General features: G+C 37.4%; 1 protein-coding gene across 7 annotated transcripts in view; it reads left to right on the plus strand.

Moving 5' to 3' along the window:
- The window catches only part of ENAH (ENAH actin regulator), a 67,385-nt gene that overhangs the window by 44,029 nt on the left and 2,982 nt on the right, over window positions 1–20,374 (plus strand). For 2 of the 7 annotated variants that reach the window (XM_081942169.1, XM_081942168.1), the window contains exons 5-14: window positions 1,216–1,556; window positions 10,188–10,949; window positions 11,341–11,385; window positions 13,969–14,264; window positions 14,545–14,678; window positions 14,987–15,041; window positions 15,272–15,320; window positions 16,702–16,768; window positions 17,332–17,410; window positions 17,844–17,901. In XM_081942169.1, the coding sequence (XP_081798295.1) occupies window positions 1,216–1,556; window positions 10,188–10,949; window positions 11,341–11,385; window positions 13,969–14,264; window positions 14,545–14,678; window positions 14,987–15,041; window positions 15,272–15,320; window positions 16,702–16,768; window positions 17,332–17,410; window positions 17,844–17,901 (1,886 nt within the window). The remainder of the gene's footprint in view (window positions 1–1,215; window positions 1,557–10,187; window positions 10,950–11,340; window positions 11,386–13,968; window positions 14,265–14,544; window positions 14,679–14,986; window positions 15,042–15,271; window positions 15,321–16,701; window positions 16,769–17,331; window positions 17,411–17,843; window positions 17,902–20,374) is intronic. The other 5 variants (XM_081942171.1, XM_081942170.1, XM_081942172.1 and 2 more) reach the window with 5 other exon arrangements.

Raw genomic sequence — 20,374 nt, forward strand, 5'->3', positions numbered from 1 at the left:
AACCACAGAACATCACTTGGACTGTGACATATTTTAGAATTTTGCATTTCTCACGTTTTGGCTTAACCATTACATTTTAAAACACAATTTGCTTCAGCTCTGTTTTCCTTAAAGCTGTTTTTGAACATGAACATGAAGTCATGAACATGGATGACTGCCCAGTCACAGGGGTCTTCCCTCTGGATTGAAGTTTCTCAAGGAAACCATGTTCCTTTTATTTATATATTTTTCCTGGGTTAAGGAGAGTCCTAGAATCACCTCACAAGATTCTCCATATAGCAGTGGTCTGCAGGAAGCCTCAGTAGCTGTGCTTCAGAGCAGCCAGTGTGAGCTGTGAGCGGAGCTGCAATTACTTCACTGTTAAAAAAGCAGCCATTTATCAAACAGACAATAAGTTGTGCCTTTCATTTCTTAATTGTTTTATAAGATTATTATCTTTATTAGGGTAAAAGAGGCTCTTTTTAGCCACATGTTACTGTTTTTTGGAGATCTTCACCATTTTTGAGACTTGAGGCTTTTGACGTTGAAGCTGTAATGTTGTTATCTTATACTGTGGTAAAAAGAGTTGGATGTCCACACCTTTTCTTTCTCCCCCCACAACCCTACACTCTCTTCTCTTTTTCTTCCTCTAGTTTCTCATTATTTTCATTTTTCTTTGTGTTATATATTTTGATAAGCTAATAAAAAGAATTTGAAACATGGAAAAATGTTCTTTTAAAACGTGTGTTTAAATATTTTATGACAAGCATATGAAATTAGGATTTAAGTATGTTCCATTCTGCCACATCATTTGGACTCTGCTATTCTGTGGGTGTCCAGAGGCTTTCTACAAATAAGTCCTCCAAGATGGAAGTTGTTCATAGGACTCCGGCCTTAAAATAGGTCTGTTTAAATTAGAATTTTGTTCTACTTGCTGAAGATCCATTATCCTACTGAGACGTTTTGAGTATTGCAGATATGATTGATGAAAATTTCAACAGAATTGTGCGGACAAACATCTGTCCATAGATATTATGGAAATAGCAGCAGAATACTATTTACATTAACTAATAAATTTTGTATCAAAAAACAAGCTAAATAGTAAATTAAGTAATACTGTGGTATATAAGATCAAATCTTTTATCATAACATCCTGTGTATTTAAAAACTAATGACCAAGTTTCTTTTATTCTGACTGAAATACATTTAACTCCTTGTTTTTTATTTTTATTTTAGGCAATTGCAGGAACAACAGCGACAAAAAGAATTGGAAAGGGAGAGGATGGAACGGGACAGAATGGAACGTGAAAGGCTGGAACGAGACAGACTAGAGCGAGAAAGGCTAGAAAAGGAAAGACTGGAACGAGAACGATTAGAACAGGAGCAACTGGAGAGGGAACGTCAGGAGAGAGAAAGACGAGAACGAGAATGGCAAGAGCGCCTAGAAAGAGAGAGGCAAGAACGGGAAAGACAAGAGCGGGAGAGATTGGAATGGGAAAAACAGGAAAGAGAGCGGCAAGATCAACTAGAAAGAGAGCAGCTGGAATGGGAACGAGAGAGGAAACTGTCAAGTGCTGGTAAGAATTTCAAAAATTTTTAAATACAGATTTTCTGATTAGCTTGGCTTGACAAAGATTAAGATTATTTCCCAATTACTTGTAAATTACCTAATTAACAAAAGCAGTTATATTCAGACTGAATTTATTCTGCTTTTGGAATATAAAGTGCATCAGTGTGACTATATTCATATTGAGTTTTAATGTAAAGTATCTGGAGGGATTGCCATATCTCAAAAAATGCTTATTTAATGTTAATTAGTAAGCAAGTAGTCTTTTCACTTTATAAGCTAGTCTTACCTTTTCTGCACAAAAACTATAGATTCTGTGCTTTAGAATGAATTAGGATTAATTAATGAGAACGAGCTGTTATTTTGCTTGGGGAATTAAAATTATAAGTATTTGCATTGTGTCAGTTTTCAGTGTTCTCCAAATTTTATTTCTTATAAATAGTCAATTTTGCAAAAAAAAAAAAAATCTCATTAATATAAACGCAAATTTTCTAGCTTCATTCTGTATATATTAAACAATCAGAGGCATGAAATTAGAAAAATCTTATGAAAAAAAAAGAAAACATGACACTTGGACAATGTCATGGTTACTGTGCTGATACAATTCTCGTGAGACTAGAAAGTAAATATTCACTTTATTCCAAAATATCTGTACCTTGTCCTTCAAAAGAGTCTATAAATCCTTGTTTTTGCTAATCAGTAGTCCTGTTACTAGCACTAATCCTATTGCCAGAATTTAAGATCTTTTGCTTTGCTTCATTTCAAGTGCTTTATTTCTGTTATTGGCTTCTTGTTCTTGTCTCTTTGTTTCTGCTTTTCTATTCCTTTTCTCTATTCCACTTTCATGCCCAAATAACAAGGTAGCCACTTGCAGCAATGTAGTTTCAGTGCCTAGAGGAGAAACATGTTTGAAGTTATTTTCAAATCAACTGGACGTACAGGGGAAGCATAGCTTGTATGAGGCAATATGAATTATAAACCAAGCTGAAACTATACGTACTGTGTAGCTATATTCTCTAGCTGTTTTATTCACTAATTTGATAACAAAAGATAACTTTTAACAGCTAGTTGTCTGTAATTGCATGAGTAGCATGAGAGTTTAATAATGTTATTAGGCTGATCACATGAAGATTTTTCTTAAATCTTTTGGCAGCTATATAGATATTTTGTTAAGTATGACATGTAGGCTGTATTGTCAGTACATAGTTGATTATTACATGTTTTATGTAAACAAAAAATTGAACTATGCAGATTGCATGCTTTCAAAGCTTTCTATTTCAGAAAATTATTGTAGAAATCTGCAGTGCAAAACTATTTTCAGTTTTCAACAGAAGCATATGTGTGTGTGAATTTTCCTTTGAAGTTGAATGGCTCAGGGATTTATGTGGTGCAAAATTTAATGCATATTTTAGAATGATAAGAATAGCTCTAGTAGCTAGCTATTGTGAAAACTAATTAAAAGCCACAGCTAAAATAAAACACAATGTTTGGATGACTGTTGGCTCATTTTGACAGTTAAACTGCCATAAATCTTAAACAGAACCAGAGTTTTTCGCTGTTACCATGAATATCTCTGAATATACAGTCATGTGAAGAACTAAATACACCCCATCTATTTTTTTTCTTTTTAACGTATGTGAATATATCAATATATTATTTTGATTCAAACAGTATACGTATAAAGGATAAGGGTGATATAATTGAACAAAAAAACTGAAAAATTGACTGCAATCATTCAACAAAAATTGACAGGTACATCATTTAATTATGTGGAAAAAGTAAGTACTGTAAACTCTTGGTTCTAACAACTTGTATTGCTTCTCTGGCAGAAAAAAATTTCAAGTGGGCATTTCTTACAACTGCCAGTCTCTGAAGTTGACTGGGAGAATTTTTTCCCCACTCCTCCATGCAGAATTTTTTCCCCAACTGTATCATGTTTCTTGCATGCACACCATAGCATCTTAATGGGAGAACCCTCTATTTCTTTGTCTTTTTTTCCTGCCATTCCTTGGTGGACTTATAAGAACATTTAGGGCCACTGTTATCTTGCAAGGTCCACTTTTACTTGCTCTCACATCTTCAAGCACCCTCTGATATAATGAAGGATTCATAGTGGATTCCATGATAATGAGCTGCTCAGGTGCTGAAACAGCATAGCAGACCCAAATCATAACATTTACACCACTGTGCTTTATAGCTCTGTCGACTATCACAGAGAAAAGGGGATTGACTTATTCTCCAAAGCATCAAATAGCAGACAACAAATAATGGGAGGAAACTTGTTAAAAAAAGATCCATCCTAGAAGTAAAAAAAAAAAATCTGATATAACAAACAGTGGAATAGCTTGCTTCCTGAAACTGTAGGTGCTCCAGCACTGCAGGGTTTCAGAGATAGACTGGCAACCTTTTGACTGGGATGATATAAGGTCGTCTGTGTGTATCGGACTAGAAAATCTCCAAGGTCCCTTCCAGCGTTAATGATTCTACTGTAGGTTTATCTAGACCCTCTCTAATGATTTCCTAATAATTTGTACCTGATCCTAGTGCACCTGATTCTAATTTTAGCTTTGTGAGCTAGGGATAAATGTTTGTGGGGGAATATTTACTTTTTTCACACACAAAAATTGCCTGCATGTTTATTTAAATTAGGCAATGGTGTAAATTATAGAAAGTGTAATTGGTACGTAACATTTATATCTCCTTTATCAATATTGTTGAAATGATCAAATATCTGTATATTAAAATATGTTGAAACATTCAATGGGATATATTTATTTTTTCACATGATTGTAAACCTGGAGAATAAGTCATATCAAGTTCATTCTCATCGTACTATAGACCATGAATCTAAACATGTAGTATTATTGCCTTACAGCATTTTGTAGTAAAATATGATTAATTTGTGCAACTTTGCAAATGGCTATTATTAGCTTACAATATTTTTCTAGCTTCCCTTCCCACACTTATTACTCATTATTCAGGAATATCAACTGCTTAAAACAATCAGTTATTTCGGGGGAAAAACATACTACCTGCCTTTTAATCTAAAAAGTCTTCTCAACTCTGACAAGCAGACCTACATCTACTTTACATGTTAAATTTACAACAGTTCCTTTGCCCTACTATATTTCCTGTCTCAGTAGGGTTATTTTAGCTACTCATTTCAGGAAGAATGCTTTCATTTTTTATGCTTGTCATAGATTATTTATTTGAAATGTGATATCTACTTTCTTTAAAGGAAATCTGAGATTCTAGTAGCAATTTGATATGGTGTACAGCAGAGATTGCGAACCTTTTCAGCAATGAGTGCTGAAAAGGGAGTGCGCCAGGGTGCAGCATCAAGTGTCAAAAAGGGAGTCTGGGCTGCGACCAGGAAGAGGAGCTGCCCAGGGGGCATGTGTGCGCTGGGAAATGAACTTCTGGTTTCTGGCATGCACATGTGCGCCAGCTGGCAAGTCTTCTGGTTACTGCCGTGCATGTGCATTCACTGATCAACTGACCAGCACGCATGCTCATGCCAGAAAATGGAAGATCAGCTCTTCCGATTGCTGGCACTGCCACACGCACAAAAGCCAGATAATCATTGTGTGCGTTTGCGCACCAGAAATCCGGAAGAAGAATGAACAATGCCACACATGCCCGCCGACATGGCTCCATGTGCCACTTCGGGCATGTGTGTTATATGTTCGCCATCACGGATCTATAGTAGTGGGCCGCCCTTAGCCAACCTTGTCTGATTTTAAAAAGCCAAGGAGGCTAAAAGCTTGTTAGCAGCTGGATGATAGACCATTGGGAAGGACAGTACTTTATGACAGATTGGGAAGTCTTGTCTAGAAGAAAGGCAATAGTAAATCATTTGTGTTATGTTGTTACCAAGCAAACCAGATGGACATGTTTATATATTTACTAGGAAGTGATATCCTAAAGGAGCCTTTATTTTTTGTAGATATCTGAGAGAAAGTTCCATTGGACTCAGTGGGATTTACTTCTGAATAGGTATGGTGATGCTTAAAAGTTTGTGAACTTTTTTGATTTTTCAGTGTTTTTGCATAAAGCACAATCTGTTTTCCACATAACTGCTAAAACTAGATAGAGAGAACCCAATTAAACAAATCAGTCAAAAACATTATACTTGTTCACTAAGGAAAATTATCCAAATATTTGTGTGTGGCAAAATAATGTGATTCTTTGTTTTCAGGAACTGATATACCTCCCTTGGGCAGCAATAAATAAATGCAACTAAATGTTTCTGATAATTGTTGATTAGCCCTGCACATTGGCTTAGAGCAGTGCTTCTCAATTATTTTCTGTCATGCCCCCCCTAGGAAGAAGAAAACATTTCGCGCCCCCCACGCGACTGTAAATAGTATCATTTGTCTATAAAATTGTTATAAGTACACCTCTGCATAACACTGTATCCTTATTAAACACCTCTTATTTTATACAATAAACATTTATCCATAAGTAATTCATTGCAATTCTGTGAGAAAATGATGAGAAATGCAGTAAATATCTTATTTTTAAATTGGTAACAAGGGCCCTACAGAATGAAATTCAAGGTTTATCTAGAGCGGTGATTCTCAAAGTATGGTTTACCGTACTCTTTCAGGGGGATGGCGGAGTATTTTATAAATAAATATTTTTAACATTTCTCGGTTTTAATTTCTAACATACTACACATCAGTGATATAACCCACACACATCAAAGCTTTTTGGTGTCCTCAATCACTTTTTAAAAATCAAAGAGACCCCCAGGCTAAAACCTTTGAGAACCGATCTAGTCCTATAATATATAGAGACCCCAGTGGAAAAGCTGCCTCGTATTTCTGTTTCCCAGAAGCAAAGCCTTCCTCTGAGCGAGAGGCAACCACCCAGGCATGGCCCTGCTGGAAGAGAGGATGTGCCTTCGGCCAGAGGAAAAGCGAGGGTTGGGCCAGGCAGAAGCCAAACTGGGCACAGAGGCTGAGCAGGCAGGAGCCACGCTACCTCTACCGCTTCTTGCAGGCTATCGAGATCTGTCTGGGTCCGGCTCACCGCCACCACCTGGGCCCCCGCTTGGCTCAGCCGTACTGCCGCAGCCCTGCCGATCCCTGAAAAGGAGAGCACAACGTTGTTGCACCGGCACTAATTCGGCGGGGCTCGTCCCCGAAGCGCCAGTGTTGCTCCAGCAGCGCGGTTGTTTTAAGCACTCCGAAGGCATCAGGGAAGACTTGGACGGTCCCTGAAGCCTTCGGAACACTTAAAACCACCCTCCGAGCAAACCGGAGAAGGCGGAGCGGCAGCTCCTCCCTCAGCCAGGAGCCAGCGGGGGCTGGTCGGACAGGCAACCTTGGTGGGAAACTCCAGTCTGCCGCCTTCGCCGCCGCCTTCGCCGTTGCCGCCTTCGCCGCCGCCGTTGCACCCAGATGGAAAGGGAGCCTTCACGCCCCCCTTTACGGAGCCTCGCGCCCCCCACTATTTGAGAACCACTGGCTTAGAGGAATTTTAGCCCATTTCTATTTACAGAACTGCTACAACTCAGGGAAGAGATAGGGGGTTTCACTGTGAAGTGCCTGCTTTAGGTCCTTCCATAATATTTCTATAGGATTAAGGTCAGCATTCTAAACCATTAACTTTCATAAGCTTTAGCTATGCTTGCATATTTTAAGTTGTTGTCTTGCTGCATGACCCACTTTGCCTTGAGTTTCAATTTACAGACTGATACCCTGTCATTTTCCTCTAGAATTGGTACAATTCAGAATTCATAGTTCCATTGATGATGACAAGCCATCCTATTTCAGAGGCAACAAAGCTGTCCCAAATCATGATGTTACCACACCATGTTTCACAGATGGGATAAGATTCCATGGCTGGAATACTGTGTTTACTTTTGGCAAACAACATTTTTCATTGAAGCCCAAAAGTTCTATTTTGGTCTCATTCATCCACAGAACATTCTTCCAGAAGCTTTCTGACTTATCCATGTAGTGTTTTGCAAAGTGTAGATGGCAGCTATGTTCTTTTTGGAGACTAGTGGCTTTCTCCTTGCAACCCTGCCATGTACATCATTGTTCAGTCTGATTATTATCCAATTGAATGAATCATCTGACTCTAATTTCTCCTTCAAGTGAACTGATAATCTAGGGGTTCACATACTTTTACCACATACAAATGTATAGCTTTGGGTCATTTCCCTTAATAAATCAGTGAACAGGTGTAATGTTTTTGACTCATTTGTTCAATTGAATTCTCTCTATCTCAAAAGCTAAATGTGAACCAAATATGACCATTTCTACACACTTAAAATATAGAGAAACGGTCATGTTTAGCTCAAATTGCAGAAATATGGAAAATTCAAAAAGGCTTACAAATATTCTAGCACTATTGCAGTACAATTGCATTATCTTGATTCAGAAGTTGTTTTGGAACATAAACCCATAACCTTTCTGAGATAAATGTAAACAGAATAATAGTTTTCCAGGTTCATATGGCTACTGGCATTGTGAGTTTTTGCGCAATTGTGCAGTCCTGAAAGTTTTAAAAGTAGTTGTGGCTGCAAAAAGGTGCAGCTGCTCCTGCATGCTTCATTTTTTAAACTAAATCAAAGCCCTGGTAGATAAGATTATATTAATGTCTGACCTAGGATGATAGTTGAAATATGGTAGGAGACTGGCAGTGGGCGATTCATGGAGAAAGCACCCTTGGTGTCATGTACCATTTCTGTCTTCTAGTTCCATGTTATTAACCTCAAGACCTGGCCATTAGCTTCTTGGTCTCAGTCTACTGCTGCTTAATATCAGATTGACTAATAATAAGCCTCTCATTCAATATTTTATTTTGAAGGAGAGGGCCAATCTCGTTTGAATTACAGAAACTTGAGGATCATAGGAAGAGGTCATCCTGTTTTATAAACATGTCTCCCTTGGATGCAAGCATCAGCTTTAGTTCAAGGCCATGGATGAAAGAATGGCTGCTGTCCAGGAGAATTTTATTGCTTTCAGAGGCACTGTCCCCTATATAACTACTTATAGTTATCTAAATATCTTATTTATGAGGTTAGGAAATAGATGTAATTTCTGCAATATACTTGTCTGAACTGCTCAATTCAGTTGTTGGGCTGGTGGTAGAATGTGGCAGGCCTATGGTTCTGGGGAATTTATTCTGCCATCCTTTGGCACCGGAGTGGCTCAAGATTTCATGACCACCATAGCAACCATATACTGTTCAGTTCATCAATGACTAATACATTGTGGATCCATTTTAATATCAAGTCAATGGCGATATGATCTGAAATTTGGAAGTGTTTCTGTTTGTCTCTTGTTATGAAGAAATAATTCTTTGGAATTTTTGTTATCTACTTTCCCCATAAGGAAGTGGGATTTATACATCTGGGTCAGTTTGAATATCTGATGGACCTAGTTACATTTCAGAGGGCACAAGGCAGTATTCCTGATATATTGTTTAACTAAGGCCTTAGTCACTACTTAGAATGAGTGTGCCTTAGCCAGCTGATTTTCAGAAGCATTCCCTGAAATAAAATGGAAGAGTAGAGTTCTAGAACAATGCTAGAAGAAAAAATAATTATTCTGAACATATATAGGTAAGAGTCTTTGTTAAGTACTACACTGTGGTACAAAACAGTGAGCAGCATAACAGAGATATTTTGCTACTCTTATCTTAATCTGCACCCACTGATTGCCATCCAACAGCTCTATTTAAGATGACTCAATTCCATGCTGATGACCAGTGTACCAGTGTAATGGAATGTGTGGATGATCTTGGGAAATGAGGGGAACAGACAATCAGACAAGAGAGGGAGGAGTACTGGTTTAATGGTCAGAGATAGAAATTTAGGAAGGGCCCACTCTTATTGGTCAGGTAGTTAAAAGTGGCAACAGATTTAAAAGATTCTGTTAATGTAGTCTTACAATAAAGTAGAATTAGTTCATCTTATTGTTTTTTCCTGTTAGATTTACCTGGGAGGGTTGACAACCAGGCAGGATTTCTCATGGAATCTTTCAAATAAAATTGCTTAGTACTGCATGGATTTGGACCACTCATGCAGCAACCCTTCAAAGTTGGAATGGTACTGAATGAGTACCATTTACAATCAGTCTTCACATTTCTCACCAATGCAGTGCCTTCATGGTTACTCCACCCAATTTGGTGTCCAGGACTGGTATTTTCCATAGGATCACTTTTTTTCCTGGCATTTATGTGTTTGTATGTTGTTATTTTTTTATGTTTTTAATATTGCATTTCATTATATGGTTTTTGTTGATTCATTACTATTGATGTGCATCATCCTGAGTCATGTGCTGTATAAGGCAGCTATGTAAATAAATAAATGAGGGAAATCACTACAATTAATTCCAGCCAGTTAATTTTTATGATTATAGTTTAAAAGCATATTCTGTAGGGCAGCTTCTTTTATAGAGCAAAGTTGTAATTTTAAATATTGATGCAAATATGAATGGCAAAAATGAATTAAAAATGCATATTGTATAAACTCTCCTAACAGTAATTTACTTGTGCCTAATCCTCTGGTACTAACTATAGTCTGCATTGTAAATATCGTTTGAATGCTGGTTTTGTTGCTTCATTAGCTCCCTTTTTCTCTCTCTTTCTTTCTCCTTTTATCCTGATGCTATCTTCTGTCCAGCTCCATCTTTTGACAACTCACTATATAATCCTTCACTTCCTGAATATGCCAGTTGCCAGCCTCCTTCAGCACCACCTCCTTCATATGCTAAAGCAATGTCAGACTCTGCTCCGGACTATGCTATAGTGACTTCTGCACAGTCAATTTCCTCCCCCCCTACACCACCACTAAGGCACTCTGCATCACGTTTTGCTACATCTTTGGGCTCTGCCTTCCACCCTGTTCTTCCCCATTATGCTACGGTTCCTCGTCCAGTAAATAAAAGTTCTCAACCACCTTCACCTGTAAACCCCCCTCCTTCTTTGCCTCCAACTACCAAGTCAACTACTTGGTCAGCTTCTAGTTTTGCACCCCTTCCTCCTTCACCTCCTGTAATGATTAGCAGCCCTCCAGGCAAAGCCACTGGCCCCAAGCCTGTTCTCCCAATTCCTGTTACAGTTCAGTTATCTCAGATGTCCCCTACTGCACCTAATGGTCTTCCAGAATTGGCAAATTATTCAGTTTCTTCGCCACCTACCTCAGGTCCAGCACAACTACCACCATCTTCCTTTCAACCTCTCTCAGTCTCTGGACTTCAAGCTTCTTCTCCAACCTCCCCTAATGCCTCAGCTCCCTCATCCAAGCCTAGTGTTCTCCCTTCTCCCTCTGCAGCTCCCCCTGCCTTTGTTGAGAACTCTCTAAACTCTGTGCTGGGAGACTCCTCTGCTTCTGAGCCAGTCTTGCAGACAGCCTCTCAGCCGGCTGAACCTACGTCTCAGCAGGGTAAGGTTTCTGATGTTGATACTAATTAACTAATAAAAAAATGCACTCAAACTAATTTGCATTCCAAACTTGATTTATCCTGAAGAACTAACACTTTTAAAGCTCTCCTAATCTTCATATATCCAACCAAAGCTTAGCAAAATGTTAAATTTATCAGTGTCTTACTTTGGAAAAACATTTTGGAAGAATGGTTTGTATATTTTTTCAAATAGTTTCTAAACTGTTATTTGTGGGAAAGGGACTTACTGAAAGTAAACATAAGACTTGGTTAAATGAAAAATTCTGACAGTGAATTGATGTTTTGGTATTTTAATATTCCTTAAAATATTTAGATTTACTTTGTTGTTTCTTTTGAGAGCCTTTCCATTGATACTCCATTTTACATTTACAGTAAATATTGTAATAGAGGTAGAGGAAGCTCTTCAAAAAGGAACAGGTATGAAGATCCTAGTCACTGTATAGAGTGCCTATAATGGAAAGCCTGCCTGCCTGCCATGAGTTCATATCCTGATTTCGAAAAATAACCCAGAAAAAAATAGCACTATTAAACTTTATGGGATTTACCACAGGGTGAACATACATAGTCTTATAAAACATAGCGTTCTTCAGATAAGTTCTTTTTATTTACGTGAGTGTTTGTGGAATTGTATGGATGGAGAATCAGTTAATTTAACAGATGGGGAGCTTTTTTTACAGATAAATTTAATTAATAATCATTAATATGGATCCTTTTTTATTTTGGAGAGGAAGTACTGATATACACACACACTGTATGTATGTATGTATGTATGTATGTATGTACGTACGTACCGTATTTTTCGGAGTATAAGACGCACTTAAGCTTTTGGGGAAGAAAACAAGGGAAAAATATCTGCCTCTGCCTTCCAGCAATTTCCCTCCTTGCAACAAACAGCAAACAGAACAGACAATATACACTGTTTGTAGTGTTACATTTCAGACTATACTTGTACAGATGCTGTTAAAATTGATGTGCTTTCTGGAAGTATAGTTATTCTCTGCTATTTAAAAGAAGATACAATAGTATTGGGCCTCTGCAGATCAAGCATTTATTTTTAAAAGCTTCTTCATTTTGTTAAGCTGCCTAGAAAAATAATAAAGCAGTCTTTAAAAAATAAGTCTAATAATTTGAACATTCTATAGGCATTTATAATTATTGACTTACCTCCTTGCAGCAATTAGTCTGATTAGGACAAGAAAAGAATATCTGCCTCTGCCTCCCAGCAATTTGCCTCATGTAGCAAACAGCAAGTTTCACTTTCAATTTCTCCCGATCATCAGCTGTTTCAGGCTGCAGGGATTACTATAGCCTATGGTAGCCTCCGCAAGCCTCCCTTTGCTGCAAGGAGGTAACAGAGGCCAAAGGGTTGGGACCAGTGGGTGGGTGGGGCTACATTCAGTGTATAAGACGCATCCAAATTTTCACTCTCTTTTAGGGAGGAAAAAGATGTGTCTTATACTCCGAAAAATACAGTATATACACAAATGTCACATATACATATTTGTTGGTGAAAATAAATCTTCAGGATTTCTTGCCTTTGAGGTTGGTAACTCTAATTAATAAAATAAGGAAATGTTGAAATGTCCAAAATGTTTGCAGGTGCTTAATTTTTCTACCATTTAATGTTTTTTTTTGGAGAAATATCTGAAATACAAGATATATTCCTATCGGGTAAATATCACTATGAGGTTATTTTTTGAGATAATTATAAGGGATATATTTTTTCCAAATAAGCCATAATTCAAGATTAGGCAAACTATTACAGAGTTGTGATCATGCATGTTTGTCAAACTGGCAGCCCAAAGGCCAGATGCATCACACGCAGGCCACGCCCACCCCGGCTCTGCAAAGGCAAAAACCTTCAGGAAACGTCATGTGATGTAATCAAGTTTGACACCCATGCAATAATGTATATTTCCAGGAAAAACTATATCCCAATTATAGAATATTTTTGTTTTCATTGATGCTGCTTTTGAAAATAATAATTTCATCAACAGATTGAAATGTTTTAACACACTAATATATGTTTTATTAATATGTTTGATTAATACTTCTGGGAAAAACCCCAAAGCATGAAATATGAATGGAAATGGAAATAGAAATATCGTATTTTTCAGAGTATAAGACACACCGGAGTATAAGATGCAGCAAGATTTTGAAGAGGCAAATTAAAAAATATATATTTTTTGCACTCTGCAGACCTCCCAAATACGGGACTGTTTTTTTCAACAAAAAAAAGGCGGGGGGCATGAATAGCCTTTAGGAGGCTTGTAGAGTGCTCCTGGAGGGTGGGGCACAAATGAGCCAAAAACATCCTGTTTTTCGTGAAAAAAGGGCATGCATAGCCTTTAGGAGGCTTAAAGAGTGCTCCTGGAGGCTGGGGGGAGGGGGAATTGAGCAAAATACGACCCCCAGGAGTACTCTGAAAGCCTCCTAAAGGTAATGCTCGGTCATTTCGGTGAAGAGGCGGGGTTTTGGGAGGCAAAAAAAATGCTGGATTCAGTGTATAAGACGCACCCAGATTTTCAGCCTCTTTTTTGAGGGGAAAAGGTGCGTCTTATACTCGGAAAAATACGGTATTACTTTCTGATATTTTGTATTTAAAACAAGATTAAGTGATAGAATTGGAGGAACAGAGAATGCTCTTTTAGGTATACAAAGAAGGCACAAATTATGTTATGATATTACTGTAATTCAACTTAAAAATAAAGCTTTTCCATTGTTACACTTGACATAAATATTATTTTCATCATAATTTTATTGAAGTAATTTTGAATGCTGTTTTTCCAAACTAAATTGTTTATGTTAGTTGAAACATGAATTAATTTGGCTGGATGTTTTTCTGAAATGACATTGACCAGTTTCCTAATGAAAGCCATGTTAGGATATGTAAAGTTTTTTTTTTCATTTGAAGTAATAGAGAATTAGTTCTTTTGAATTTTACTTGGTATCTCAATTCCTGTATTTAGTTTCTGTATGTGTGTATGTATTTTTCACCAGGTGTTACACAAGGACCACCTGCACCCCCTCCTCCTCCCCCTCCCCCACTTCCATCTGGCCCTGTTCAGTCCCCATCAGCAGTCCCACCTCCCCCTGGACCACCACCTCCTCCTCCTCCTCTTCCATCTTTAGGGCCACCTCCACCACCTCCCCTTCCTACTCAGGTGCCTCTTCCACCTCCTGCACCTCCTCTCCCTGCTACCGGCTTTTCCATGGGAATGATGTATGAAGATTATCGACCTTTAACAGGATTGGCTGCTGCTCTTGCTGGAGCCAAACTCAGAAAAGTATCACGGGTAAGTACAATTCAAATTCAAGTGTTTAAATTCTGTTTAAAAATCTTAGTTTCAGATTTTCACAATAATGGCAAGAAGTGGCTATAAAACCCTCTACATTAAGTATAGTATGTAATGTTCAGATACAATACAATGGCAGCTGTGGGTTTTTTTCCAGCCAAATCCAGATTAATTATTTTTTTAAAAATGTTTCTGGGCTATTTTGAAATGTGATGTGTCAACTATACGTTCTTAATAATACTGCTACTGTCATCACTGCTTTTCTGCATATCACTTATAGAATGAAGATTCTCCTGTTCCAAGTGGAGGAACAAATTCTGCTTCACCCAAAACAGATACTAGTCGTGGAAATGGGCCACTGCCACTTGGAGGAAGTGGATTAATGGAAGAAATGAGTGCTCTACTTGCAAGAAGGTAAGAATTTAACTATAGTGTTTTTTCATTATGTCCTTCCTACGGCTGAGATGAGCAGGCGAAATAATACAGCTGCTTTGCACAACGCAGGATCAGAACACACTGCCTCCCAGTGCCTTTAATCCCTACACAAAACTGGAACCCAGCTAAATTATCACAGAACTAAAAGTGATATCACACCAAGTCTTGTGATATGACCTAGACTTGTTCTTTTATTACTTTTTTATCATTATTTATGTTAGAACAGATGAATAAGAAAGTCAGATATTGGCAGATAGTAACCAATACTTTTTCATCCTTACCTGAAGGAGAAGAATTGCTGAGAAGGGGTCATCAGAAACAGAAACAAAAGAAGAAAAAAGTGTAAGTTGAAAATACTCTGGCAATTTATATGACATTCTGCAATTAAATTGTTATAATCATAGAAATTGATATAGGTAATTGAAAAATATGACTTCTATATTTCAAATTTGATACAGCTTGAGATTTTATAATTATGATTTTTATGTTGATTCTGAAATTATGAGTCTTTTTCCTTGAGTCATAAATTTAAGCAGGTTTGTAAAATATTATATGTTTGTCCCATTGAACAGGAAGAACCAGAGCCTTTAGCTCCCAAGCTTCCTTCAACAAGCACACCTGGTAAGATATATAAATTGTGTAACATGAGTTTGCATATGTGACATAGGTTTCTCTTGTACAGTATTGAAATATGTGACATAGATTGCATCACAATAATCATGAAGTTGGGGAGAGATTTTTGCTTTTGGTTTAAGAAAGCAGAATCATCATCTGTATTCCTTTTAATTCAGTGCATTTACATATTTAAAATGTTTATTAAAAAGTTTCTGTATTTATCAAACATTCAGTGCATGAATCATTTAATCTACACAATAACTGGGTTTGGTGGCCCATTCCCAAAATGTATTTATTTTATTATTAGACAAATCTATATGGTCACCTACCTCAAACTAGATGACTCCAGATGGATTACAATATTAAGAATCCACAACATAAAAGCCCCATACACCTCCTTCACCATCAATGGCAGCAGCAACAAAATCAAATCAATACTTGATCAACTCAATCTCTATTCCTGGTACCCAGCTGAAGGACAAAACCATGTCATCAGGGCCTTTCAGAAAAGAAAGAAGTTGGGGGCCAATCATATCTCAGGGGGAATGATATTCCATAGAGAATGGGCAACCAGCAAGAAGACCCTTTTCCATGGTCCCACCAGACCCTTTTCCATGGTCCCAGTAATAGATGGGACGAACAACATATCCTGCCTTCCCATCTGGTGGACTAGTTGTATGTCATGGAGGAGAAGTGGTCCTTCAACAAAACCTGCTTGGACCACTTAATGAACAAAAAGACCTGATTGAATCAATACACAAAATAAGACTTTTGATCTGAGCAGAAATGTATGTGGGGAACAGAAAAAAGTTAAAAGGAAGAGGAATGGAATAAAGAAGGATGGTTTTATCAGAAGAGAAATGGTTGGAGGAGAATGGATGGGGAAAGGTTATTTGCAGAACTGCTTCTTCCCAATTTTTTCTACACATCTCATTAGAAACATACTTGCAAATTCCTTCATTGGAAAATATCATCCTGAAAACTCAGAAAGCAGGAGTTTTCTGACCCTGTGCTTGCCCTATGGACACCCTTCCCTAAAAGTTTAGATTTGCCATAGCCTGATGGTTTTCCAAAAAGCTGTAAAGAGTGTCTAGGCGTAGGGATTAGAGTCAGTTGGCAACTTGTGGTTGCTTTTAATTGACTATCTTGGTAGTCATTATCAGTTTTATATATTTATTTTTGTTTTTTATTCTTACCTGTTCTTAGCTGCCCAGAGTCATTGCAGTGAGATGGGGTGGAAGGCAGATTGATAGAGTACAAGGTTCTGGGACTCTGGATTAAGCAGTTTAAGAGAGGGTAAAAAGATTAGTTATTGGGTAAATGCGAGCCATTAGACAGGTTATCCAGTGCATATAAACCTAAAACTTAGGCATTTTATTTCCTGCAGAATTAACAAGAAAGCCTTGGGAAAGAACAAATACAATGAATGGAAGCAAATCACCTATTATCTCAAGGTATTTATCACTTATTTTAAAAGTCATTTATATTACCCACAAATGACTGGAATAGAAGAGTTTTAAGTTAGATTTGATTAGTAGCTCGTATATTTAGAACCATTAAGACAAGAGAAGGAATAAAGTATCTTTGCTATTTTGTCTTTCACATTTTTTATAAATCATAGAAAATATCCCTTGTGATGTGATAGGATATGGAAAGGAAAAAATGTTCTTGGTTTTTTTGGAAACCAGCTATTGAAACATTGGAAATTTTGGAATGAAGCCCTTCTTGAAGATTAAGTCAAATGTTGTAGATTTTTTTTCCAGACATATTTTTATTTCTATTTTTATGACATAACCAATTTTACATAGCTTATTTTAGTTGAAACTGAGAAAGTTAACCTTTAGCCCTCCAATTATTTTGTACCTCAATCCCCATAATCCCTGGTTAGCATGTACAATTTCAAATATGCATTAAGAAACTATTCAATTGTTTTAGAAAAATTGCAGTCATGATAAGCAGTCTGGAAATGTTATAATTTGTCGAGTGCAGTTAACTTGAATACTGTTTTTGTTTTTAGACCAAAATCTGCATCTTCTGGGCAACCAAATACTAATGGAGTACAGTCTGAAGGACTAGACTATGATAGATTGAAACAGGTAGATATTTTCTGCTAGAATAAAATTTCTTAGCTTAATATGGCTTATTGTCCACTTTTTAATTATTTTATTTCTGTATTGAATCAGCAATGCTTGTGATAAAAAATGAAAATTTTGCAATTATCAGTGACTACACAATATGTACTCCTAAAATGTTTAATCATAAGATCTACAGAAACAGTGCCCCCAACATCAAAGACTTTTAAAATATTTTAACTAGATATCAACATTTGTTCAATTTGGGCATGTGAACATACAAATTTGTAGGCATATACATTCTTTGTAAAAGTAAGGAGAATATTTCACCTAGACTCTTGAAATTTTTAATTTCAATAAATTTTAATTTATTTACTTTACATCAGAGAACAGACACTATTTTTGGCAGTTTGGAATATCTTTGGAAAAAATAAACAATCTTGTTCTCTTATCACAGGATATTTTAGAGGAAATGAGAAAGGAATTAACAAAACTAAAAGAAGAATTAATTGATGGTAAGTGTATAAATTTGTGAAGATTTAGGGAGGGGAGTTCCTGTAAAGTTTTAGGAATGCAAAGAAGTTTGAAAATCCCATTTGTCTCATTTTTCTTTCCCAGTATCATAATTTCAGTTTTTATTAATAATAATAAATAATAATAAACTTAAATTTATTAGCCGCTCCCTTTCCAGACAGGACTCGGGGCGGCGTACAGTGGGGCATATAAAACATATACAACATATAAACATACATATATACAGGACATACACGGAGGAGGTACCAAATTACATCACATTGGACAATTAAAAGTCACCATTAAAAATACCCCAATTGTAAAGCGCAATTTAAAATTTAAGGTTTTTAAAATTTAAAAGAACTGTCAGGAGGAGTAAGAGAAGTTTACGGTTGAGCCAGGCCAGATAATTGAAAGAGGTGGGTCTTCAGCTGTACACGGAAGGAGCGGAGATCGGAAGTAGTCCTGATGTCACGGGGGAGGTCATTCCACAGGGCTGGGCCCATCACAGAGAAGGCTCTGCTCCTGGGTGTCGCCCCCCGGCACTGTTTGGCGGACGGCACCCGAAGAAGTCCCTCTCTGTGTGAGCGGATTGGTCGTAGGGATGTATGGGGCAGGATGCGATCCTGCATGTAACTAGGCCCTGTGCCATGAAGCGCTTTAAAGATCATAATCAAAACCTTGAAACGCACTCGGTAGACTACAGGAAGCCAGTGCAGCTCGCGCATTGAATGAGTAGGTTATGATTTTTCAGTGCCAGTAGGAACTCATCAAGTTTCATATCAGTTGTTTTAATGACTTCATTTCTTAGCTGACTTTAGAAACCATCTCTTCCCAAGGTGTAGCTTACAACAGGAAAAAAATATATAATGAACAATCATTAATATAGAGTAATCATCTATTTTGTCAAATTTATATGACCACTTATCTCACATGAAGTTACTCATGTTAACTATAAACAATTGTAAGTATTATTATAGATAAAAGTAAATACCATTTTTTTCAGACTATAAGACACACCTAGCTTTTGGGGAGAAAAACAAGAAAAAAAAATCTGCCTCTGCCTCCCAGCAATTTGCCTCCTTGCAGCAAACAGCCTGGTCAGCTTCAGCTACAGCCTGATTTAGCACAAGCAGCTGAGATTGGTGGTTGGATCTGTCTGCCTCCCGGAATACCTCCTATCAGCTGCTCCAGGCTGCGGGGATTGCCGTTGTCGTCCCATCGCCACCTCCACACACCCCATTTTTGGCCTCTGCGCATCCAATTTTCGGCTTCTGCACGTCCCAGTTTCAGCCTGTTCCAGGCAGCAGCAATCCCCGCTGCCTGGAATGGGCTGAAAATGGGGCGTGTGAAGGCCGAAAACAGGATGTGTGAAGGCCGAAAATGGGGTGTGTGGCAGCGGCGATAAGTGGCGGCGGCGATAAGCAGCAGCGATGGTGATCCCTACAGCTTGGAACAGCTGATAGGCGGTATTCCGGGAGGCAGATCCAACTGCTAATCAGCTGCTCATGCTAAATCAGGCTGTGCTGAAGCTGACCTTGCTGTTTGCTGCAAGGAGGCAAATTACTGGGCGGCAGAGGCCAAAGGGTGGGGGCTGGTGGGTGGGTGGGGCTTCGGCAACATTTGCTGTATAACACACACACATATTTCCATTCAGTTTAGGGGGGGCAACTTATATACCAAAAAATATGACAATACCTAAAAATTAAAAGAAAATTCAGGAAGACATTTTTTTTTATTTTCCCACACACACAAACAAACAAACAAAGTATAGAAAGGTAGACAAGGGATGCAGTACAAAAGCACCTCAATTTTTGCTTCTGGGCTTAAATTTGGACTTAATTATGAAATAATGGGAAAATGCCATTTTTGGCAAATCAAACAATATATTTCCACTGCAATTTATATGAAATGTTTGCAGATTACCCAAAAATGTATATTGTATACATTTTCATCACTTACATCACTTGGATTTTATAGGCATCATTTCCCCTCAAACAATCCTTTTAATTGATCATTTTATATTTTACTATATTGCAGCCCCACTGAGGCCAGCAGAAGCAACAACAGTAATCAGTTGGATTTCCATCATTGATACCTATGAATAGTAGTAGCAAATAAATAGATTCCCTAAAATCTTTCTCCCATATATAGTCATAATTATGCTTAGGCAACATAAGCCTAAATATGTTTTCAAATTTACCTTTCATGTTTTCATGCCTCTTCTACTTTATTATGTATTTTAAATAATTGTTTTTTATGTTTTTGTGTCTCAGTTTTCATCAGATTTCAGTTTGAACATAATCCCTAAAACAAACAGTGCTATTTGTCCAAATACAGTGTTCTACAATCTTCCCACTTCATTTTCTATTTACTTGATAAATCAAACATATAAATATTGTCAATCCAACACTATAATAGAGTAATATTGGGGTGCTATCTGAACTTTAATATTTTAATAGACAGGTTTTTCAA

This window comes from Natrix helvetica (genome assembly GCF_964273705.1).
Source record: "Natrix helvetica genome assembly, chromosome: 2".
NCBI lineage: Eukaryota > Metazoa > Chordata > Lepidosauria > Squamata > Natricidae > Natrix > Natrix helvetica.